A 25,551-nucleotide genomic window follows, 5' to 3' on the forward strand; every position below is an offset into this window, starting at 1 on the left:
GAGAGCGAGAGCGAGAAGAAGCAAGCCGATATGTGTCGGACACGAGAAGGAAATTTTAAGGGATTTTCAGGGGTGGAAGACAATTATATCTCGTCTTAGATTGTGACTGGAGCTGATTTTGTCATTGTTGCCGGATCCGTTGAAATTTTGTGCGCTAAAACAGTGCAGGACGATAGTTGTTTACACTTAGAACTGTTGAAAAATACATTGAACATCCGCTTGGGGGCGCTGTAATAAGTTTACACGTTCTTCTGTCGTTCCGTCGCTCAGTCAATCCGCGACGCAGTGCACACGCTTGTGCGGACAGCGGTTCCATGGTTTTGGTGCGCTACAGACACGTGGGGTGATTTAATGACAACAACATACGGAAAACAATCGGTAATATGAGTGTGCACGTAAGAGGACCTCGTTTAATCACTGACATGGCTGCAGAAGACTTTTCTTTGCCAAATTTGACAGAAAAAAGAAGTTCGGGAAGAACTCGTGGTCGAGGGTTGGCCGATAGAAGTAAGAGACCAGCCACTCGATTCTCGAAGGCTGGTAATGGAAAGGAAAAGTACATGAGAACACGCTCAGCCAGTTTTTCAGGGACTGTCGATGACACTAGGGCTTGCAGACTATCCATTGCCACAAGTGCAGCTAAGAGAGGGGAAGTCCCAGTGTTGGCCACTATGGACAAATCAGGAAAAATCTTAATTGACAGGCAGAAAGGTGGGCAGGGAGAGTTTTCTCGTGGTGGGCGCCGTTTTCGAGCCAACTCCTTGCTTTCTCGAGGTAGATATTACAATGCATCTTACGTTCCAGGAGGAACTTCGTCTGATCCTCTAAACCTGCAAGTCGAAAATTTGCCAGAGACACCTCAGGTCCCGCAGCCGGATCCAAAACGTTTTGACCGACCAGCAAATAATTTCATCCCAACTAATCAGTGGGACCCGCTGGGACTTACAAATGATGATGAATCGGTACCTGTCTGTCTGACCTATAATCTAAATGCCACAAAACGAAAGCGTGTGCGAGCTAGGAAGAAGGACCCAGCAGCACAAGCTTCTGCTGAATCTGCAAATACATCTCATTCAAATGATACTACTGTGGACAGCAATGCTGGGCTTCCAGGTGCAAAGGCATCTTCGGTACCTAACACTAAAGGTGATGCAACAGTTAGTGATATTCCAAGTGGACCAACGGAACCAAATGCAATAGATTCATCACACGTGCCAGATGATGAAAAATCTCCAGTGAAAGATGTCTCCATGGAGCAAGATTTTGATAACAAGAAGACAGAAGAGTCCGCAGGAACTGGTGATCATTCAATTCAGGATCCCAAATCTTCTGATGATGTCAAGTCAAGCACAGCTGGTGTATCGGATACAGACACAAAACCTACTACTATTAGCGTGCCAGATTCAAAACCGTTATTGCCAAATACAGGTGCAAAACCATGCACAGGTGGAGTTTCCCAACATGCAAAAAATGTACATCCAAGGGAAAAGAATGAAGCACATCCATACAGGCCTGGTCGCATTGAGCCCAAAGTGAAGAACGAACGAGAGAGAGCAGCATTTGAAATGTTTCATAGAAGAACCCAAAATTACCCAATCATGCCCTCACCAATTGATGTGCGAGAGAAAAATGAAATCCCACGAGACAGAAAGTCGCTTCTCGAAGCCCTTAAGATAGAGCAGATGGGGAAGGAAGAGCGAGAGAGGATCATAAAAGAACAGCAAAAAGAACAGAGAAACTTCAGGAGGCAAAGATTTCCAAATCTAAAGTCGCCAGTGGAGGAGGATGGGACAGCAAACTGTGGGCAGTCAGTCATGGAACCTCTCACGGTGGACGTTGACCATACAGGGAAACCTGTTGTGACAGGTCAGCTTTCCCGGACTCTGGATTCAATTGTGTCGCCGAAGTTCCAGCCACATCAAAGTCACATCCGCAAACGTCGACGAACCATCAGTGACTGCTCTGCTGACAGCGGCATCGGTGCTGCCAGGTCGCTGAGTTTCCGTCGTTCAAGTAGCCCTGATGTCATCCATGCCAGTACCCCAAGCCCGAAGAAACGTCGTCTCAGTTGTGGATCTGGCTCCGGCAAGTTTAAAAAGAAGGGGGAACAAGCAATGGACCCTCCTAAAGTAAAGTTTGCTAAGAACCCTGTCTTCAAGTATGGCAACTACTACCGTTACTATGGTTACCGCACACCAGAGATGGAGTCGGACTTCCGTCTTCGTTATTTCAAGATGGACTGGTTTGAGGGTAAAGATGTCCTTGACATTGGATGCAATTCTGGACACGTGACCTTGGCTATTGCACAGCTTTTTCATCCTCAGAAGATCGTTGGAATGGACATCGATCCAAACCTCATCCGTGTTGCTCGTCAGAACATCAAGAGTTACCAGACCTTGGCCAACCAGAACGAGACAAAGAAGTATCCTGTGTCGATGTCGGAGTATGGACCGATCGAACCACTGCCAGCCCTCACCAACCCCAGCAACTACTTTCCCAAGAATATCATGTTCATGCAGGTTTGTGCCAGTGTGATGGGTTACTTGTGACAATAGGGAATTACTGTTCATGTTGAGTGCGTGTGGCAAACTTGCTTTGGTCAGAACAAAATCATGCGTGAATACAGTATTGACAAGTTTCAATTGGTATGCATAATTTTCTTGCAGCATTCTGCTTTCTGACAAAGGCTTCAGTAGTGCAGCAAGACTAGAACCTCTTTGTTAATGTTATGCAACTTTTGAAATTGAATTACTTTATACTACGTTATTTTGCCTGGAACAAAATACTGCAGTTTGCATTCTCTCAACCAGTCAATGCAGCACCCCCTCTCTCTTTTCCCCTCTTTTACCTGAAGTGTGTTGCAACACAACAGAAAAAATGTCTTCCAAGTTCCATCACAGCTGTTCTCAAGTGCCCCTTCATTGCTTTGTTTCAGGGGAACTATGTGCTGGACAGAGACGAGCAGCTGAACTACGTGAAGCAGGAGTATGACACCATCCTAGCCCTCAGCATCACCAAGTGGATCCACCTCAACACAGGCGACGAGGGCCTGAAGCGGGCCTTTGCCAGAATGTTCCAGCAACTGCGACCAGGCGGCAGGCTGATTCTGGAACCACAGGCTTGGGTCTCCTATCGACGTCGCAAAAAATTGACGGTTTGTTATTTTGATGACAGTGTGGAAACAGATTGAAACATGAGTTTACAGGTTGTGAAGGTGATGTTAAGCTCTGCTTTATTTTCAATTGTCTCAGAGACATGGATCCTGTGGCGTAATCTTTTGTTTGGCTTTGTTTTTCTAACTGGACACAGGAATTATTTTGTTCAGGAGGTGCTTGGGCTTCTTCTTTTCTTTTTGTAGCGAAAGAACAATAACAAAAATTGGTGTTTTTTTCATTTCATCAATGCCTGGGATGGACAAATGGCTTTTGCTAAATCTGTGTGGTTGCCAGGGTGATGCATGATTTTAGGAAGAAGTTCTGCAGTGTCGACCTGTGTGAAAAATATGGCACTTGGAGTTTGAACTCAGAGAAGCAGCATAAACTACTTAACTAGCTTTGAGTTGTTACCCCCCGCGGGTTAGGGGGAAGAATTTACCCGATGCTCCCCAGCATGTCGTAAGAGGCGACTAACGGATTCTGTTTCTCCTTTTACCCTTGTTAAGTGTTTCTTGTATAGAATATAGTCAATGTTTGTAAAGATTTTAGTCAAGCAGTATGTAAAAAATGTTAAGTCCTTTGTAATGGAAACTTGCATTTTCCCAGTGAGGTAATATATTGTACTGCGTTGCAAGCCCCTGGAGCAAATTTTTGATTAGTGCTTTTGTGAACAAGAAACAATTGACAAGTGGCTCTATCCCATCTCCCCCCTTCCCCCGTCGGGATATAACCTTCGTGGTTGAAAACGACGTTAAACACCAAATAAAGAAAGAAGCTTTGAGTTGTTGGCAACATTGTAGTTTCTTGTTGCCGAATGTAAATCTGGCTGACATCCGTCATTCCCGCAATAGGCCAGTCTCACTTCATTTCACCGCCGCTAATCACTCACTTGATCATGTCAGTCATGGCTCTGTGGCAAGTACGTGGCGACTCATTCGAGCGCAAACTCAGGGAGTCCCACATCAAGATACAAGAAGTTTTATTGTCCTCATCAATACAAGGAAATTTGGCATCATATCATCCCTCGGCACAACTTGCCCCGATGGAATTAACATCCGCCGTTAATCCATTCATCTTAACCTTCTACTCCCCGCTGTTCCACATGTGAGTGTGTGTGTGTGCATGGGTACGTGAGTTTTCTCTGCCACCCTTAGTCATTCTCCCTTGCACCTTTCCTTCCCACATTGTCCCCACCAGCCAACCAGCCCCCCCACCCCCACCCTCTCCCCCCCCCCCCCCCCTTCGTTTTGTCTACAGACTTTCAAATCTGCAACTTTTCAAATCTCTTTCTTGTGCTTTATTGTTGGACCTTATGTTCAACTTTTTTCACGATTCCCTCCCTTGTTTATTTACTGGAGTAGCCTCCCTTGTTCTGTGTCAGACGAAGACCAGAGAGGTTGAAACGTCGCCGTTACTTGTTCCGTGTTTGTCATTTTAATGTGAGTACAAGTACAGTGCTTTTTGGTCTTTTTGTTGTTCGCTCTCACGTGCAGTCGCCATTGTTTATTTGCTCAATTTTATTAATTTATGAAAATGAAATAAAAACACCTTTCTTGTTTTGAAGTGAGAGGTGGGGACAAAATGGGTGAGTGTACTTTAATCTTTAAATTAGCAGGAATGTGTGTTTTTGTTGTTGTGGTCTTCATGAAGATTTGTGTCTTTCAGGAGACCATCTACAAGAACTACAACAGCATCAAGCTGAGGCCGGAGGAGTTCAGCGACTACTTGCTCAACCAAGTGGGATTCTGCAAGCGAGAGGTCATTGGTGTGCCTGCACATCCGTCCAAAGGTGAGTGTCTCAATTTGTTTTCCCCTTCTCTTTTCTCTGGGGAATTAACCTCAGGTCCACGAATTTCAGAGGAAACCTGATTGGTTTTCCAAGGAAGAAAAATGATCTCCGAGGGAGAAAAAAAATGGATAAAAAACACTTTTCACCCTTGATGAAAAGACTTCATATAGACGAAGAACACCAGTACAGTACTGATCAATGTGCTAAGGTACACTGTCCAGAAATAATTAGATTTCGTGCCAGTAGAGGCCCGATACCATCGAAAAATGCCCCAAATAAAATTTGGCCAGCGGGTTTTGCTTACATGGTCCCCCAGTGAGGCGCTTGGCCCTGCACCCCACCGGGGCCTTGGTGGTGTGTGGAGCCCGGCCTATTTCAGAGTTTTTTTCTAGGCAAAAGTTCCCCAGCCTGATTTACAAGTTTCTCAATTTGGAATGAGGATTAGAAAAAGAATGAATAGGTACCTGTGTCTTCTTTTGCCCAACTAAAACTGTTTGTTTTGCAGCTTTACTTTTTTTAAAGAGCTAGCATTAAAGCTCAAAAGAACAGGTAGGTGGTGGGTGGGACTGACTTGCTTCTCTTTTATCATTGTTCAAGTCGAACGTTATCCTGACACTTGATACAGAAAAATGAATTTACCGGCCTGTTGACCGTTACGGTATTAATGCCCTACTTCCCAATTGGATCCTTCGTCTTCTTTGTTCATGGGCTGAAACTCCCACGTTCACTCATGTCTTTGCGTGTATGACCGTTTTTACCCTCAGCACTGCCTGGATTCGAATCTACGCCCTTCGGCACCGGATGTCGATGTCTCGTCCACTAGGCCTCTGTGCCCATCAAAACAGTCAAATCTATTGTACACGTGCATGGTTCAAATCTACTTTTAGTTGTACTGAGTTTGTTCTGTCGGGAAGTGCCGGCTGTCTTTGAATTTTTTGTAACATGCAATCCGCTGAATTGAATTTTCTTGTTATTCTGTTGCTGTGGGATTAACTTTATAATAGTTGTTGTTTTTTATCTATGGAAGCTCATTTTTCCTGCATTACACATTTCGTTTTGTCTGCAGGTTTTCAGCGCCAGCTCCTGCTGTTTACCAAGTTCAGCGACCAGAGCAGCTCACCCCCCAACCTGGTCCCTCCATACCCCTCCGGCCCGCGACCTGTCTACTCCATCGCAGAACGAATGACTAGTCTGGCCGGCTACACCAGCACCCCGGCGAGTGTCGGCACTCCTGGTGTCAGCACCCCCACCGTCCAGCCGCCTAGTTTTCAGATCGGGGAGAGCACTCCGCTCAACTGCTCTGCCAGTTACGCATCTTCGTCGTCGCTTTGCTCCACGTGCATGTCGCGAGCTTCCACGGGTCCCCATGAGAGTGACTCGGACTACATGGGCTACCCGTCCAACCTCCCCGACGGCTTCCCCTTTGAGAGCAGTTCTCCCAACAGCAGTTCTCAGGCCAACAGCATGGGCTTGCCTGGCTTTGGCAACGACAGGAGTGTGGGTGTGCTGGATGTGGCGATGGACGACGAGGGGCAGTTGCAGCAACCCTTTGTTAACGGACAGCTGGAGCAGAGTGAAGCTGACGACATGTTTGAAGAGAACTGGCAAAACAATTTTGTTCAGCAGAACGTTGGCGCGGATGCAGCGACTGACAATAGTCTCTCGGAACCAGAGGGAGGTGGGGCGGAACTGCAGAACGGTGGGATGGACGTTGGGGAAGGGGGTGACGGGGGTTGGGGTGAAGAAGGGATAGTGCAACAACAGCAGGTGGAGGTCCAGGGCCAGCCTTCCGCACAGCTCCCTCCTGCAAACACCCCCAGCTGGCAGGACTCCCCACACCCCGTTGTTCAAGACGATTCAGATCAGGCAGCTGTGTGTAGTCAAGATCGGGCCCTTGTAGACGGTTCACAGCAAGGGATTCAGGACAGTTCACTTCAAGCTGGTGGGGACAGTTCAGAACAGGCAACTCAGGAGGGTTCAGAATCGGGGCAAATTGTGTGAGACAGTGGTTCAGTTCAGGACAAATCTTAGCCAGCTGCTGCTGTTCCTCTTCAGGTGGATAAGGACAGTTTCCAAAGGGTTGATGAGGACAGCCAGAGCTTACAAGCATAGTGCACACTCACATGCACGCATGCATGCCCACACAGTGACGCACACACTCGCATAACGAACCTCAACTTCCAAGTTCCAGACAAGTTGACAGAGAGAGATTGAAAGAGAATGTAAGTTTTTGTAATTTGAGATGTATTCTGGGCATTTTGGCGGTTCAACAGATATATGTTGATGCCACATAATTGGTACAGTTGATTATGTTGACCATGAAATTGAATGTAGTTTTTTAAATCCTTCTTAAACTTAAAGCTTTAAATAGTTCATTTGACTTTGTTTATTCTTCAGTCTTTTCAACTGCCTCTTGGTCCTAACAGGCAGTGGTTATCTTTCTGACTGTTACAGAAATGTCTTGAAAGTGCCTAATGACTTGGAGGCGGGGCCTTTTTTCTTCTTCTCTGCTGTCATGAGTACTTCTAGTTCTACTCTTTGGAGATGTACATGTAACTTTAGGATTAAAAACAGGAAAAGAGCCTGGCTTGTTTCCATGATGAAAGTAACCAAAATTATAATAAAATAAAAACCAATGAATTAATATTGAAATGATTGTAGCAGAATATGCGCTTTAATTTTTTTTCATGTTTGTGCATTCCTTTTTATCTTGATTTTCATCTTTCTGTTTCTAACCCACCACATACACACACTCACACAAACACACTCACACACACACACACTCACACATCCTCCTGTCAGCATAATATTTCTAGAGGCACAGGTTTATTGTACAACTCGATTCACAAAATTCACCTGATTCACAAAATGTAAAACCAAAATCTTTCTTCTGAATGGCATTGACCTACTAGTATTGAACGACATGAACCCATTGAATTTCATGGAGGGGCATATAACATCGTTGTCCTGGAATGTTGGCATAACTCGATTCTTGGCGATTTTGATGTTTTTGTGCTTTAGACTAAGTTAAATCATTCTCTATGAGAAATATTCTTTTTCTTGGGCTCGCGAGGCAGCAAGCACTATGTCTCTTTACTGTAAAATACAATGGACAATACATGATTTAACATTCTTTTATCTTTCTATTCATACCAGGTTCAAATATAAACACTTTTTCTTAATAAAAATCAGATTTTGCCTTCTGCTGAAAAGCTGTCCAAAATGAGTCCATAACGACGTTGAAGAACAGTTTTGTTTTTACACAACCAACAGTATGATGATTTGCATCTGTGACGGTGACACACACTGACACAGTGCAGTTTGCCAAGTGCGAGTAGGTGTGAAAGTTGTTTTACACCTGATAGTGATACTGGTTCTAAGTTGTACATTTAATATCATATTCTTACTCCGAATCACATTAGCATTGAGTCACCTGAGATGCTTATCACTGAAAAACGCTTACCCGGCTAAAGAATTTAAAGGGAAGCAACCCCATCACCAAAACGAAAGTGAAAGTAGCTTTGGTAATGGGCCAGTACACCGGGAGTTACCTCCCATACGGGTGTATGCCACGTCACTTCCTCTAGGAACACGTGCCTATTATCATACGTCTTTTTCACCTCGGAGAGGACGGTTCACTTTTTGACGCTCTGTGGCTGTCCTTGTGTGTTTGAGTGACACCCGCCGGCCACGTTACCCAGCTTGTCTGCTCGCCTTGCCTACAGTTTGGTGAGCTCGTTCCCGTTTGTTGTTGGTTGTTTGCGCTGTTTCGTTACTGTACGTTGTCCGTTTTTTACGGACTTGTGTGTCAGTGACTTGCGTGTTTCGCCATTTTGTTGTGTGAGTTAGTTAGCTAACTCGTGTGACTTTGCTAGTAGCTCTGCGTGCCCTCTTTCTGTTTGGGCAAGTGTAGCTTTAGTATTTTGTTGACGCGTAAGCGTGTGTGTTTACTGTGTTTTCAGTCGTTTTGACTTACGTTTCAGTAAATCTTTTTACTTTGCCACGTGTTGTTGACGTTTGTGTCAGTGTCTTGCGTGTCGCCATTTTGTTGTGTGAGTTAGTTTTCTAGCTCGTGTGACTTTGTTTGTAGCTCTCCGTGCCTCTGCTTTTGGGGCAAGTTTAGCTATAGTATTTTGTTAACGCATTAGTGCGTGTGTTTACTGAATTTTCCAGTCGTTTAGACTTATGTTTCAGTAAATTTTTTCGCGTTGCCACGTGTTGTTGTCAACATGTCTGATTCAGACAAGCGCCGTGCCAAGTCGGACCCCAAGGGGAAAATTAAGGCTAAGTCTTCCTCTTCCAAAGCAACGTTACTTGTTACAGACCAAGAGCGTAACACTTTGTTGGCTGTACCAATTTCGGCGCCTAGCGCTGTTACTACTTCTGCTTCTTTTGCGGCGCCTAGCGCTACTGTTACTTCTGCACCTGTCTCTACATCGGAGACTTCGTCTTCTTTGTTAGCACCTGGACAAGGTGCGTTGGTTTCCTCTCTGTTAAAGTCACTGGTTCCAGAAATCCGCAGCTTGGTGCAGGCAGAATTTCAGCGTTCCGTCGCCAGCAGTTCGGCGTTTCCGGCATCTGGCAGTGACGTCCGGGCATTGGCTTCCGTGTCTTTGTCCTCCACTTCCGGCTTGGAGCAGCGTCCTCCCTCTTCAGCGTCGGTTGGTAAGCAGAGCTGGTCCGATAGCCCTCGTGAGGCGCCTGGACGTTCTCCTTCGGGGGACAGCTCTTTCGCATCGGGTCACGACCGATACCTTGCTGATCTTTCATTTCCGGCGATAACCTACGAGGCCCCGGACTTGTTCGAACAGCGGCGGCAGTCGGTTTCGACTGCCGCATTTCCGGCACTTGCCGGAAGTGATGATCCGTCCGCTCCGGCACGCTACGGCGGTCGCGGCAGGATGGAGTATTCACTGACTTCCGGTCCTTCCGGATCGCGAAGTCAACCAGTGCAGTCTTCACTTCCGCATTTTGCGGTTCCGTTGACTACACTTCCGGTTTCGGCCGGAAACGCTTCTTCCTCTTCTGGTGGTTCCTTCCGGATACCAGATAGTGGATTACAGCGTGCGCCTTCCGGCTTTCAAGCGCCTAGGCTTGAGCAGGCATCACTCCACTCAGTCGGGGGAGTGACGTCAGCTCATCCAGCTCCGGTTTTTGCGGATGGTCGTCCTGCTTACCCTTTACCTTCACAGGGTTTTGGGCGGCAGGATGACGTTAGTGCTCAGGCTTTTCCGGTTTCCGGTTTGCCAGGGCATGCTTCTGCTTCCGGAACTGGTGACTTCGGTCATGGTTCCACGTGTGACTATTCTGATGCTCCATCAGTGGTCAGCGAGGAGTCGCGGGGCGTGTTTCCGTCGAAGCTCAAGTCTGTTCTTGACGTCGCGGCGGAAGTAACGTCTCGTTATTTTCCTGAAGGGGTGGTGGCTGCGGACTCTTCCGCATCATTCGTTCCTTCTGCCATGGCGGACTTCCGGCCGGCACAGGAGGATGCTTCTTCCTTCCGGTTCGCCGAGTCTCCGTCAGTGGCTTACCAACTTTCGCATTCACTGGTTCGTCCAGCACATGCGGGGAGTGGTATTCGGCCAGTGCCTGTTCCGTTACTGCTTCCTTTTGGTCCAGTTCCGGAATCAGCTCAGCAGTGGGTGGCTTCAGCTGCCCAAGCCTCTTCCTTCGTGCCTACGGCCAATAGGAAGCTTGGCATGCCCAATCAGAGCCAGAATTGGCTGGCGTCTTTTGCACTCCCTAGGGCTACCCTTCCGGTTTCCCGGGAATTGCTGCCTCTTCTGGCTAAACCGATCAAGCGTGATTCGGTTTTGCCGGTTTCCGAGGCTTCCCTCCTCTCTGCTGAGGAGGTTGGACGTCGGCAGATCGAACTGTCCTCCATTGCGGAGACTCTCGTTCGGGCTCTGTCTCGGGCATTGACCGATTCGCTAGTTCCTTTCACTCTCAGTGAAGAACAGAATGCGGACGATGTCTCTGCGCTTTTGACCGCATTGGCCAAGGTCAATGAGGAACAATTGCGTCTTTCCTCCCTGCAGTACACCCAAGCGGTACTCTGCAGGAGGGATCTCTTCCTCTCGCAGTCCCAATTCACGGAGCTGGCTACTAGGGAGACCTTGAGAGTCTCCCCGGTCTCAGAGGAGTCTCTCTTCTGTCCGCTGGCACTGGATGCCAGACAGAAGGAGATTCAGTCAAACAAGGACAGTCAGTTCCTTGACTACACTCTGAAGGGGGTGAAACAGTCTCAGCCTTCTAAACAGAAGCAGGCTCAGACATCGTCTAACCCCAAGCCAGCTCAGAAGCGGCAGGCTTCGCCGGCCGCTCGTGGTGGGAAGAAGAGGACGGCATCGGGGAGGGGGCGTGGCGGCTCTGGAAGTAAGCCACACCCCCAATGAAGCGCTCCCGATCTCACCTCCCTCCCGCCCTCCACCTTGGTGATGGCGGGAGGCCCCTCCCGGGCACTTTCTCGTTGGATGTCGGTAGTAGACAGCCAATGGATTGTGGGAGTGGTGAGTTCGGGCTTCCGTCTACTCTGGCGGGAGGAAAAGGCGCCTCTTACCCGAGTGCCTCCGCGGTTCAAGCCCCCCTTCTCGCAGGAAGCACGTTCCGTCTTGCAGTCGGAAATTGCCTCCCTGGAGCAGAAGGGCGCGGTGGAGAGAGTTCGGGTCCACAGCTCCCTGGGATTTTACGGGCGTCTGGTCGCTGTTCCCAAAGCATCAGGAGGATGGCGTCCCGTGTTGGATTTATCTCTCCTCAATACTTTCTTGAGGGAGATAAAATTCAAGATGGAGACGCCAGCCTCTGTCCGAGACTCTCTCCGCCCAGGAGACTGGGTGACCTCGATCGATCTCACGGACGCATACTTTCACATTCTTATGCATCCGACCGACCGGAAATGGCTTCGTTTCCGGTGGGGAGATCAGATCTACCAGTTTCGCGCACTCCCTTTCGGGCTGTCTCTCGCACCGTGGATTTTCACCATGGTGGTGAGACAGGTCTGTGCACTGGTGAGGTCCCAGGGTATCCGTCTGCGGGCTTATCTGGACGACTGGCTCATCATGAACCAGTCCCAGAGCGGCTGTTCGCAGGATACCCTGACGGTTCTTCGAGAATCCAACTGGTTGGGGTTCTCGATCAACCGGGTAAAGTCGGAGCTGACCCCGTCACAGACATTCACTTATCTGGGGATGTCTTTCGACACGGTCGCTTGGACTGTCCAGCCTTCTCAGAGAAGGGTGGACAAGCTCCAAGCTCAGATTCGCTCCACTTTACCTCTCCTGATGGCTTCCATCCGCTCGCTCGCCTCCATCTTGGGGCAGATGGAGTCTATGGCTCTTCTGGTTTCACTGGGCCGGGTCCACAAATGTCCGCTTCAGTTCGCGCTGAAGCCGTTTGTGGACTCTCCTCTGGTGGACTGGGACGCCCTCATCCCTTTGCAGGGATGGTTCCAGTCTGCGACCCTTCCGTGGTTGCACACGGAGTGGGTCTGCAGAGGTGTTCCGATCGTCGTGCCCCTCCCCGACCTGGACCTCTTTACAGATGCGTCCAGGGAGGGTTGGGGGGCACATACAGATCTTCAGACTCCTCCCTTTCCGTTACTCAGCCGAGTAATCCGGAAAGCGGAGATGGAGGAGCCGGCCCTTCTTCTTCTGGTCGCTCCTCTGTGGCCGTCGCAGGTCTGGTTTCCAGATCTTCTTCGGCTTGCCCAAGGGCCCCCCATTCCTCTCGCACTCGTGCGAGGGGAACTAGTGCAGCCCCGAACAGGCATTCCACACGAGGAGCCCAGTCTTCTGAAGCTTCACGTGTGGAAGTTGTTCGGGACTCGCTGAAGCGCTCTGGGGCGTCGTCTTTGACTCTGGACTTGGTGGCTCGCTCGCATAGAGCGTCCACCTCTTCAGTTTATGCTTCCCACTGGAAGGCATGGACTGCCTGGTGTTCAGCTAGAGGGGTGAGTTCGGTGGCTCCGCGCTCTATTCAGGTCGCTAACCACCTCTCTTTCATGTCTTCACAGGGCGCCTCAGTCTCCTCGTTGAGGGTCCGGCGCTCCGCTATCTCGGCGACTCTTCAGCAGATTGGTCGTTCTGTTCGAGTCGGGGGCGTTATAGCTGCAGTCATTAAAGGGGCTGCTCTTAAGGAAGCTAAAGCTCGTTTGCCCGCTCCCAAGTGGGACTTGTTTTTAATCCTGGAATTCCTTCGTTCTGCGGATTTTGAGCCTTTAAGCGAGGCCAGTCTGTTCAATGTCACTCGCAAAGCGCTGTTTCTCCTTTTGTTGGCTACGGCCCGACGGGGTAGCGAGGTCCACGCCCTGTCGGGTCAGCCTGGAGATATCTCCTTTGAGCCGGACGGTTCCGCATCTTTGCGTTTCCGGCCTGATTTCCTGGCCAAGAATCAGTCTCCGGGGCAGGCCTCTCCGCTGGTTAGAGTTAAGGCTCTGACCAGCGCGTTGGCCCCGGGTGACCCCGATTCGGTCAATTGCCCTGTGAGGGCACTTCGTCTGTACTTAGCCCGGACTCAGCCGATTCGGTCTAGTTCTCAGAAGTTGTTGTTTATCTCTCTCCTTACTAGGCGCGAGAAAGATTTGTCGAAGGTAACGTTGGCCCGGTGGGTGTCCTCGCTCATCAAGCAGGCTTATGAGTGGAGGCGCACAAAGAGGGGGGGGGTTATGCCCTCCTTGCCACTTGACTCGGCCCGAGCCCATGAGACGAGGGCGTGGGCATCCTCTCTGGCAGTTCTGCGCTCCAGACGTCTAGAGGAGGTGCTGACAACTGCGTATTGGCGTTCCGAAGATGTTTTCATAAACTTTTATCTTCGGGACGTCACAGCTCTTCGACAGGATGGCTCCAGAGGCCTTCCAGCGCTCATAGCAGCAGGCCAGTTCCTGTCCAGAACTTGATGGTGAGTTTTGATTCATTTCTAGCCCACCGCCTTGTTGATGTTATCTGCTAATGTGATTCGGAGTAAGAATATGATATTAAATGGAAAATTTCCTAAATAAATTATCATTTAATTAATATACTTACCCGAATCACATACTGTATTCCCTCCCACCTGCCCCGCTTATGGTTTTAAGATTTTTTAAAGCCGTATGATAATAGGCACGTGTTCCTAGAGGAAGTGACGTGGCATACACCCGTATGGGAGGTAACTCCCGGTGTACTGGCCCATTACCAAAGCTACTTTCACTTTCGTTTTGGTGATGGGGTTGCTTCCCTTTAAATTCTTTAGCCGGGTAAGCGTTTTTCAGTGATAAGCATCTCAGGTGACTCAATGCTAATGTGATTCGGGTAAGTATATTAATTAAATGATAATTTATTTAGGAAATTTTCCATTATACTACATTGTAAGAAATTACAATACTCAGTGTCTTCCACAATTCATGCCAGGGAGTGTCATCCAAACCTCTTATCTTGCCATTATTTAACTTATAACTCTGATAGTGATACAAGAAAGCAGGTGTGAGTGTCCACAGTTTTTGCTAATTTTATCAATTCTTGGTAAGGGTTACCTCCCTTCTTCAGACGATATGCCCACATGTATACCATCCCGCAGTGGGGCACTGCGGTAATGAAATTAAAGGCCCCTCCTGTTTTTGGAACCGCAGGAGCTTTCTAGTTTGCTGTTAGGTAGATTTTTGGTTCCTCTTTCCTGTCATGCTCTCTTTTTCTTCATGAATTCTTTTCTTTTTTCTGCCTTCTTGCTCATTCACCTGTATTTTTTCCAAAAATCTCTTCTCCTGCCGCTTGTCTCGCGATTCATGTATAGTTTAATCTGTTAGTGTTCTGATGTAAGCCCAGCAGTAGATAGGTTAAGCCTATTTTAACATACTGGAAACTGGTAATCTTCCAGTAGGTATTAATTTAGTTTTACTAAAGCCTGCTGGGACACAAGTAATGGGTTAGTGCATTTGTAAACAGGAATCGCTTGACAAGTGGCCCCCTTCATCCCCCCTTCCTCGTCCTGATATGGCTCTACGTAGTCGGCTGGACGTTAAGCAACAAATAAACAAACAAACGTATACCACATGATACAGCCATACACACATTCACATGATACATTTGCAATACTTTTCAGGGCAGTGTTGGCGTTACTACATGTCTAGTAATGTAAAATAAGCATTTTTTAAATGAATTCATTGAAAGATGTTTTGCATTAGAGACCTGTTACGGATAGTTGCCCTGAATAGAGAGACTGGATGAGTGGATCTGAAATCTTTGTGCTCCAATTTTTTACGCTGACAGATTCGATTTATGTTCCTTGTTCATCACTCCTGTGTATGGGTGTACATGTGAGTGGCTGAAATACCCCCTGCGGGTTAGGGGGAGTCCCATATTGGTTGGGACGAGAAAGAATTTACCCGATGCTCCCCAGCATGCCATAAGAGGCGATTAACTGGATTAACAGATTCTGTTTCTCCTTTTACCCTTGTTAAGTGTTTCTTGTATAGAATATAGTCAATTTTTGTAAAGATTTTAGTCAAGCAGTATGTAAGAAATGTTAAGTCCTTTGTACTGGAAACTTGCATTCTCCCAGTAAGGTAATATATTGTACTACGTTGCAAGCCCCTGGAGCAAATTTTTGATTAGTGCTTTGTGAACAAGAAACAATTGACAAGTGGCTCTATCCCATCTTCCCCCTTTCCCCGTCGCGATATAACCTTCGTGGTTGAAAACGACGTTAAACACCAAATAAAGAAAGTGGCTGAAATTTGGTAACGTTTGTAACTTTTTGTAACCAGATTTCATACAACGTGATATGAACTTGTCACTTGCATGTGGTGACGACGGTTTATGACATACTGTGCCATTGAAGAGATTTCCTTTTAAATCAATTTCTTCACACATTTGAACAAATCAGGCAGTCAAGATGATTACTATTGAAATACGATGTGAATTTGTCATAATTCAGCAACCGCTGTCAAGGCATTGCGAATTGTGAGATTTTAAATTATTTTATGTGTTGCAGCTTCTTATGTTAGCAGTAGACCCCCCCCCCCCCCTTGTAAGACTGCCCACAATTTCTGAAAATCTGGTCTTTGAAATTGAAAGTGAGGGAGTCTTACAATGGGGGTAAACTTACAGAATATTTATAAAACCTGGAAAAGTAGGGTCTTAAAATAGTGGTTCCACTGTAACTAAGTAGTTAAATTAAAAGTTATGTGACTATTTTTTGATACTGACTTTTGGTTGTCATGCACAACTGTTTCTTCTTTCTTACATGTTTTAGTTGTTGGAGTTTTCAATGTGTAGATAGGTATTCAGTTATGCAAGTGTGCTACGCTTTTTATTGACAGTATTATACTTGTTACGGCAGTATCCAGTGTGAACACAGTTCTGCGTTAAAGCTGTTAATTGACAAATTGCCGCTGTTATAAAGGTCATCATACAAGATGGTAGTAGGATCGACGGGCGCTGTGGCGGGGTGGAAAGACGTCGGCCTCTTAATCGGAATGTTGTGAGTTCGAATCCCGGCCGCTGCCGCCTAGTGGGTTGAGTGTGGAGATTTTTTCGATCTCCCAGGTCAACTTATGTGCAGACCTGCTAGTGGCTTATCCCCCTTCGTGTGCACACGCAAGCACAAGACCAAGTGCGCACGGAAAAGATCCTGTAATCCATGTCAGAGTTCGGTGGGTTATAGAAACACGAAAATACCCAGCATGCTTCCTCCGAAAGCGGCGTATGGCTGCCTAAATGGCGGCGTAAAAACGGTCATACATGTAAAAATCCACTCGTGCAAAAACACGAGTGTACGTGGGAGTTTTAGCCCACGAACGCAGAAGAAGAAGAGAAGAAGGTAGTTGGATCAGTTTATTCGGAATCTTGTTCAGGATTGATAAAAAGTAATATTTTCTGCTTCAGGACTTTTTAACTCTTTTTGTTCTTCTTTTCTTTAGCTTTTGTTTTTGAATTGTACCAATCACTGATACTACTAGTTACTAGTACTGTGAAATTTTAAACTTAAGCAGTTCCCGCTGCAGTTTCTAATATTTCATTGTGAATTATAAAAGTGAAATGCATCATAGGTGGAAAAAGATGTCAAACTTGTGCATAAGTTCACAGTTTCATGAATGCTGTAATGTTTCTTCTGGGTTTTTGTTTGTTTACACATACACAGTTTAATTATTTGTTGTTGCTGTGTCTGCCTCTTGTTCTCAAAACTGTTCAATTGTTAAAGCAGAGTAAAGAAGGAGCTGACTCAGTTTGTGAATCTAAGTTTCAAATGCGTGTATGAGCGTCAATTTAGAAAGTAAACGAGTTTGCGTTTGAAGACTGTACTTGTGAGAAGTGGTTCTTTTTGTATTTGATAACTGTGTGTGTGGGTGTGTACGTGCGTGTGTGTGTGTGAATCAGAATGTGTGTAATTAAAATAACACCAAGATATTCATCTTTTGTGTCTCTGCCACCTCCCTTTTACACACATGCACACACACACAAAGACACAATTACTTTTTTTCTATGGTAAATTGCCTGAATGCAGACACACTCGCGGGCACACAAATATAAAAGTGGGCACACCCATGTACATTCAAAGTCAAGTCCTTAATTGGCATCACATTGCAGTTCCTCTGGTAAAAAAACCATTGGTATACACATCCAAGAGACTGCTGTTACAGGTACCATAAGCAACATCACAAGGATATGAGCAACACTCGCACTTTTTCTACCAAATTCTGTGATACAGACCCACTGCTTCAGTTGCTTCCATGTGTTTTGAGGACTCCACCGGCACCAGAACATGGACTGTTTGTTGATCTCATTTTGTTTTGTCAATTTTGAGTTGTGTTTTCAGAAGCTACATCTGAAAGCAAAAAATCAGAAGAAAGGGACGAATAAAAAATATATCCAACAGTGATCTTACAAGGAGGCAAGGATGGGTCGTGCCTATTCGCTACAGGATATATGTATAGACCTCTAGGAATCGAAACAAGGATGATGGAGGTGTGGTTGGAAAAAGAGGGTGTGTGTGAGTGGGGGGGGGGGGGGGTGTTCTACCCGGCCGTGTACCATTTCATGCTAAGTACCGCTGTAATTCTACCAGTGTAACAATCCTTCCCTTAGCTTTGGGACTGTGTTTTAAAAGAGGCTGTACAACTACGTCACCGCTCAGTCCAGCTGGTCCGTGGCAGGTGCAGACGTACCGCAGCTTGACACAGTTTGAAAGAAGCGCTCAACACCAGTTCGGTCACAGGACTTCTGGACCGAGCAGGTGGCCATGGTTTAGGGGATCTTTCGTCAGTTCACCCGGCGGCTTTTGTCAGTACACCCGGCTTTCGCGACAGAAGTTTCGCGTGCCATTGTATTTCATTATGCTACGCGGCGTGTCCTGCTATCGTTACTACACAGAAGAACGACGTTAGTCAGACTGACTTTCACTGATACCGCCCTGATATGGCCCTGATTGGTCGGCTGGGCGTTAAGCAAACAAACAAACAAACCTTCACTGATTACAGTGAAACTCCCTTGCTTCAGTTCAAGCCAAGCTAAACCTCACGTTTTCTCAGAACTATGATCAAAAAACAAGAAAGGTATGTTGTTGGAACGTTTCATTATAAACAAAACAAAACGTTATGTTCAAAAATATATCGACCATTTTTAAAGACAAAGTGTATTTGTTTTGGGATTTCTACAATTCTCAGGCTAATATTAGAGAGGGAGGAGATGCGCGTGTTTGAACAATAATAATCATGACTGATAAAGGTACCACCGTCACAGGCACTTCAGTGAGCCTTCAGTGTGGGGCAGGAGGCCGGACAGCTTACACCCCCCCAAGCCCCCACCACCACAGCACCCGCCTCGCACCCCACCCCTACCCCCGACCTATCCAGTCAGTGTCACGTGCCTGTAGTACCACAAGCGACACTGAATATTCTGCCGGTTAATGTGCTGGTGCCTGGGATATAGAATGATCAAGCCGCTGTCAGAATAGCGATTGAGACTACAGTAAATGCTAGCTTAATCGAATACTGTCTCGTAAGCGCAGTTAATTATGTTATACTGTCAGTTGGACTAGAGAACATACACATAACAAGAAATTCCTCCGAGGTAGGAAAAACACCCCCGTCCTGACCAGAAGTCAGAAGTCAGAAGTCAGAAGAGAGAAAGTCAGAAGTCAAAAGTCAAAAGTCAAAAGTCAAAAGTCAAAAGTCAGAAGTCAGAAGTCAAAAGTCAGAAGTCAAAAGTCAAAAGTCAAAAGTCAAAAGTCAGAAGTCAGAAGAGAGAAAGTCAGAAGTCAGAAGTCAGAAGTCAGAAGTCAGAAGAGAGAAAGTCAGAAGTCAGAAGTCAAAAGTCAAAAGTCAAAAGTCAAAAGTCAAAAGTCAAAAGTCAGAAGTCAGAAGTCAGAAGTCAGAAGTCAAAAGTCAGAAGTCAGAAGTCAGAAGTCAGAAGTCAGAATGTAAACACAGGGTCCATTGCGAAAGGGTACGTCGAGGTAGGAAAAACACCCGCGTTGGTCAAAGGGAAATAACCATTCTCACTGCCACCAACTGAGAAGGTTATTTCCCTTTGACCATTAATATGTCACTCTTAATCTTAATCCACCAATAACTCCCTAACCGTGTGTTTGACTGGTCCCAATTTTTGTAAGGGCCGTCTCAGGAATGTATAGAACCTGTTCACCAAGTTTGGTGACGATCGGTCCGTTCATTCTTGAGATCTATATGCGAACACAAACACACAAACACACAAACAAACAAACAAACAAACAAACAAACACATCCAGTGAAACCTATACACACCCCTATACCGGGGGTGTAAAGACGGTCCCGCGGCGGTATCATATTGCTGCAGTCCGCACCTCAGGCCGCATAGTCGGCGTCGATCACTCAGTCAGTGACTGAATATGACAAAGACTCGACTGACACGGACTCGGACTTACTGTAACACGACTGACGCACTCACCGTGCACAACCATACACTGACCGTGACACGGCATAAACACACACACACACACTGTCACACACTCACACGGCTGGACCACGTGCGTGTACTGTATGAGAGAGAGGGGATTCTATACTGATGAGTATTTTGAGTATTTCTATACTGATGAGTATTTTGGGCCTCACCTTGAGACAAAAGGTACCGGATATTTGCCGAGTAAGGGGGTGGGGGGGGGGGGGTTCCCGGAACCTCGCACCACCCTCCCTCCCCCCGCCCTTCCCCCCGGCCCTAGATCCAACCCGGCACTGGGGAAAAGCTATCCTTAATTTCATAATTGATTTTGCTTTTTTTACTGACTAATCGTACTGCACTCGCTCAACCTACTGATTCAGCGTCTTCGATCTCTTCATCCCTTTTTCTCAGTCTGGCTCCACGGTCAGTGCACCTCGTCAACGTGACACACAACTTGACGTTACACGACAGACCGGGTACTGCAGGGACCGCTGAGCGGCGAATAGCTTTTAAAGACAAGTGGATGAAATACTTCTGCTTTCCTTTGGTCAGTGGCTGCGAAGAGTCTTCCTTCACACAGAGACTATAGAGTATACAGAGACGCTCCATACGGTGCTGAAAAGTGAGACCGGAAGCCCAGTGGCGCCACCACGCGGAAACATGGAACCACCTACTTTCTCTTTCCACAGCAGTGGTGATATCGTGCTGCACAAGCATGGTCGCGCCAACGCGAAAACGCAGTGGGGCATGGTGTTCGGCCATCAATTGCTCAAACGCACATGCCAAAGGCTTGAGGATGTTCAAATTTCCCAAGGAAGAGAGTAGGTGAGGATTGTTTCTTCAGTTTTTCTCTCGTTAAATGTTGGACAATCAGTAAAAGTTGTAGCGTCGAACTGCGTGTAGATCTATTCTACCGGAACAGTGAAAACACACAATGTACACACTACAGCCTCAAACCAGTCCAAGCTGTGCATGTTGGTACTAGTTTCACATGTATAAGATTTACTGATTTCTCCTCTACTTTATCTCATTTCGGCATGCCAAGTCTGGAACTGATAGACTGATCTAGTGGTAATACGGTCGGTGATCGATTAGGGTAGACATAACCATCTCGTTTGATTGACACGGCCGTCGCGGAGTTATAGAGTAGATCTACAACGGCTTGCAGCTGCGAACGTTAGTATCATTTATCATGATTAATATTTTGATTATAAATGACGGGCGTGAACATATATACAATGACATAATGACATTTGCACACAAATCAAATGAAATAAATCATAGTTCATACACGAACTAAGACATTACATTTCAAATAAAATATACCGTAGGCTTTCATGAACTAAGACATAACAACACTACGTAGCCGAAATGCTTTGTACACCGTGATAAGCTGACAACTTTCGAACAATACCTTCATTCACAGATGCCAAAAGCATAGAAAACTTGTGTAAACTTGGGTTTCTATAAAAACTTAGCAGGAATAAACTGGCATCGCAAATCACGAAGTGCGGGGCAACAAAGCACAAAATAAAACTCATCTTCTTTACTTTCCCTGGAAAAAAGGGGCATAACAACATATCCGCATCGTATCTCTTAATGTGCACAAATAGTTCTGTTATTCCACCTCGGAATCGAGTCTTGCCATAATAAGAGAGAGAGAGAGAGAGAGAGAGAGAGAGAGAGAGAGAGAGAGAGAGAGAGAGAGAGAGAGAGAGAGAGAGAGAGAGAGAGAGAGAGAGAGAGAGAGAGAGAGAGAGAGAGAGAGAGAGAGCTTTCTGAACAAGAAAGAAGCAACTGAAAAGAAATAAGAAAATCATCGATCGATCAAGATTCTTTAAAGTCAGCCGGTTTGGTCACAAGAATTACAGTTTTCCTTTCATGATAACTTCTTAGCTCCGTGTAATTGACAACCCATTTCAGTTTCGATGTGCTGGGACGACACCAAATTGACTAAATGCCTTAGTTACCGATTTAACCGGGAACTATTTCGTTAAACGATTTATTCCTGACATATTTTCTCAGGCTTAACTGACCATGTATTCAGTATGTATTTGTATTTGATTAAAACACACAAAAATAACGACGGTTAGGTCGTGAAAAGCGGTTGACTTGAATCATGTTTGCATAACTACAGCGATCCAGCGAATATTGCCCAAGAAAATGTGATTTAATTTTAATCTATACCATTTATGCCGTGTTTTTATGGTCATTTAAAAAGGATGTTCACAAACAAACATATTTTTTCATCCAGTTACTTTTTGCAGCACTGTCAGCCGGACAGAACAGACAGTATGTTAATATAACCGTGATATAAACACAGCCGACAGCAGCCGCGAAACGCGAGTTTCCTTGTGCGGCAGGGAGTGGCTCTTTTCCCGCGCTGGGCTGGCCGGTCTCAATTTCGCACCGCAGCGCAAAGAAGGATGACGCGTCTCTGTATACTCTATAGTCTCTGCTTCACATTCCTAAGGCTATATAATACCCTTAGCCTATCCACCCCTCTACCCCGCGCTCGCCACATCAGCGGGCTAACCATGCTCTCTCTCTCTCTCTCTCTCTCTCTCTCTCTCCCATCAGTCGATTTTCACCTCAGTGACACTGAGTGGTACCCCCATTTTAATACTGTGACCCCCCAAAATCTAAGAAAATCAGGAGTTAAAAAGGAGGGAGTCTCAGTTAAAATGCAGGTAAATTCAGTTACAGACATTATGAACAGAAACTGAGTCTGAAAAAACAACTGAGGTCTTAAAGGGGAAGTCTTAAAGGGGGAAGTCTTAAAGTCTTAAAGGGGGAAGTCTTAAAGTCTTAAAGGGGGAAGTCTTAAAGTCTTAAAGGGGGAAGTCTTAAAGTCTTAAAGGGGGAGGTCTTAAAGGGGGAAGTCTTAAAGGGGAAGTCTTAAAGGGGGAAGTCTTAAAGGGGGCGAAGTCTTAAAGGGGAAGTCTTAAAGAGGGGAGTCTTAAAGGGGAAGTCTTAAAGGGGAAGTCTTAAAGGGGGAAGTCTTAAAGGGGAAGTCTTAAAGTCTTAAAGGGGGAAGTCTTAAAGTCTTAAAGGGGGAAGTCTTAAAGGGGAAGTCTTAAAGTCTTAAAGGGGGAAGTCTTAAAGTCTTAAAGGGGAAGTCTTAAAGGGGGAAGTCTTAAAGGGGGAAGTCTTAAAAGGGGGGTTCCACTGTATATACCAAACCGGCGACTCCCTTTGGCCTCGACGGGATGCCGACGACTTTGACTGGGTTTAATGTGTTGACACTGGGGTCTCTGTAATGTTGACAAACACCTAACACGTACTCCACGTATTCCACGTTTCATCCCACTATCCTTACCCCAGGACTCACCTCCCCAAGTATAGGTGTAAATCGATTTCATTTTCATCGAGACTACTCTTTCATCTCCAACCATCCGTATCGCCCATCAGTGAGAGCAGCTGATTTTGGATGACCGGTCAAGCGTGGATGAGACTCGGCGACACGGTATTGCACAGAGGAGTGATTTTCGTGATCCATCCATGACAGCATCACTGACCTGCTCCAATTCATGCTAGGTGGGCCTAAATGGAGGTTTACTAAACAAAACGAAATCAAATCAAATCAAATAGAATGAGATGAAATCAAGTTGACATCCCCCCCCCCCCCCCCCTAAAAAAAATAAAAAAAAGAAGAAGAAGAAGAAGAAGAAGAAGAAGAAGAAGGAAACAAAAACCCAAGAAACACCACACAACCAAATTCAAATATATTCAAATAATGCATCTCTCTATGCGTTGCCGGGGTTCCATTTGTCCCTGAGTGCATGCATTCTCACTCAGGTGTTCAATTACGCACGAAGCAGGGCTCTGTCTGTCAGTGTCATCATCGTCGTCAGTGACATGGCACAAAAGTCATCGCCTTGGCCGGCCAAGCATATATGTGCGTCCCTAGTTGCGGCCTTCACTAAAGGATGCTCACTTCTAACCAAGTTCAAGTTTTTATTGGTCCATAACCCATGGGGGCATTTTGAACAATAAATACAATCAATACAATCATGATATATGCTAATATAATAAATAAAAATAAAAAATAAAAAAAAATAAAAAAAGTTATGAAAAGCTGTTACAAATTCTATTAATAAAGTCCAAAATATTCTTTAGCAATTTCTTTTTCTTAGTAGCAAACAACTTAAGTACTCAACAACTAGGTGTTAACTGGTCTGTATGGCAAGTCAATTACGCATTACAATTTACAGTCAAAGGTGTGAGAGCCACGAACGGTCCAGCAATAAAGGATGCTCACTTCTAACCTAAGTACTCAACAACTAGGTGTTAACTTGTCTGTATAGCAAGTCAATTACGCATTACAGTCAAAGGTGTGAGAGCCACGAACGGTCCAGCAATAAAGGATGCTCACTTCTAATTCTAACCTATAAGTACTCAACAACTAGGTGTTAACTTGTCTGGTATAGCAAGTCAATTATGCATTACAGTCAAAGGTGTGAGAGCCACGACTGAGCGGTCCAGCAAAGTACCTGAGCGTGCACGACACGGATGGTCGCACACGGAGAGACCTTGGAGAAGGTGTTAATGATGACATTGTCCCTAGCGGCGAGTATTTGACTGATGAAGTCAGCAAAGCGTGGAGGCAGAATCTGCAATGTGTCTGCAAGCATCACATTACGTCACTGCAGTTTCTCGAGTCAAAAGCGATTAGTGACGTCACTTTATGGTGACGCGGCTGCAGTCATAAGGGGGGAAGGGGGGGGGGGGGGGGGGGGGGGGTAAATCCTCAGCACAGGCCTATGCTGCTTGAACCGCACTGGTAAGGCTGAACGGCGCGGCCGGTTACTATAGCATGGGTTGAAAAACTTCGGTTCAGCATGGCAACTTGAACACGGCTAACGAAAAAAAGTACACCGTCCGATCGGCTCATATCAGCACAATCCCACGGCAAGCAACCAACCAATCTACCCATGAAAACTACAGGTTTATTGGATAGTCGAATTTACACCGCGAGCATGACAGCATTTATAAGCTATACTCAACTTCAGCACTGACTGAAAGGACGATTGAGTATTAGACCGACGAGTCATGATGATAGTGAATAATCATGCAAGGATTTGTAGTAAAGAATATACTGTGCCATGCGCACCTCGTTCTTTCAGTTCTTTTGGTCAACTCAGTCGCACCTCAGTTCTGCGCATAACTTGAGACAACTTCAGCTGTCAGACAGCACAGTGGAGTCACGCGTATGAAATGTCGAAGTCTGCAGCTGTTGTTGACAAGAACTATATTCAGACTCAGTTACAGATAAAACTTAGACTTATTTAATACAACGTATAATATATTCTTTGCGTGTTGAGATGAAATGCAGGTCAACGTACATGTTCAGAGTCATATAGGAGTGTCATCGGCCGAGTCGAACTAACAGCACCAACGGTTTATCTCAGAAAGATCTTGAAATAGTTTCCGTATCTCATGCAACTAGAAAGTCAAACATAATTTTAAAAAGTTGTCGGCCTTGAGAAGAAATATGCTTTCGAACATGATTTTGTTCATGTTATACGTTAGTTAAAAAACAAACACAAACAACACTGTGACTTCATACGCCTGTGGCAGATAGTTTGTTTACTCAGTGAGTGTGGTGTACTTTTGTGCATATACTTATAAGTTCTGTTGCCTCTTCGCAAGACATTCACTCATGTTTAATTTTATTATCACATGCAAAGACAAAAGTACTGTTAGGCATAATCAGACGTGC

The 25,551-nt window shown here is 46.0% G+C and overlaps 1 protein-coding gene and 1 long non-coding RNA gene across 2 annotated transcripts in view; both read left to right on the forward strand.

Moving 5' to 3' along the window:
- LOC138978690 (uncharacterized) overlaps nucleotides 1-25,551 on the forward strand; it is a 422,724-nt gene that overhangs the window by 253,253 nt on the left and 143,920 nt on the right. The window lies entirely within an intron of this gene.
- LOC138978682 (uncharacterized) lies at nucleotides 7-8,328 on the forward strand. Its single transcript, XM_070351473.1, has 4 exons — nucleotides 7-2,519; nucleotides 2,936-3,154; nucleotides 4,821-4,944; nucleotides 6,011-8,328. The coding sequence occupies exons 1-4, from the start codon at nucleotides 384-386 to the stop codon at nucleotides 6,943-6,945; spliced, it is 3,414 nt and encodes a 1,137-aa protein (XP_070207574.1). The 5' UTR covers nucleotides 7-383; the 3' UTR covers nucleotides 6,946-8,328.

The sequence above is a fragment of the Littorina saxatilis genome, linkage group LG10 (genome assembly GCF_037325665.1).
Source record: "Littorina saxatilis isolate snail1 linkage group LG10, US_GU_Lsax_2.0, whole genome shotgun sequence".
Classification (NCBI taxonomy): Eukaryota; Metazoa; Mollusca; class Gastropoda; order Littorinimorpha; family Littorinidae; genus Littorina; species Littorina saxatilis.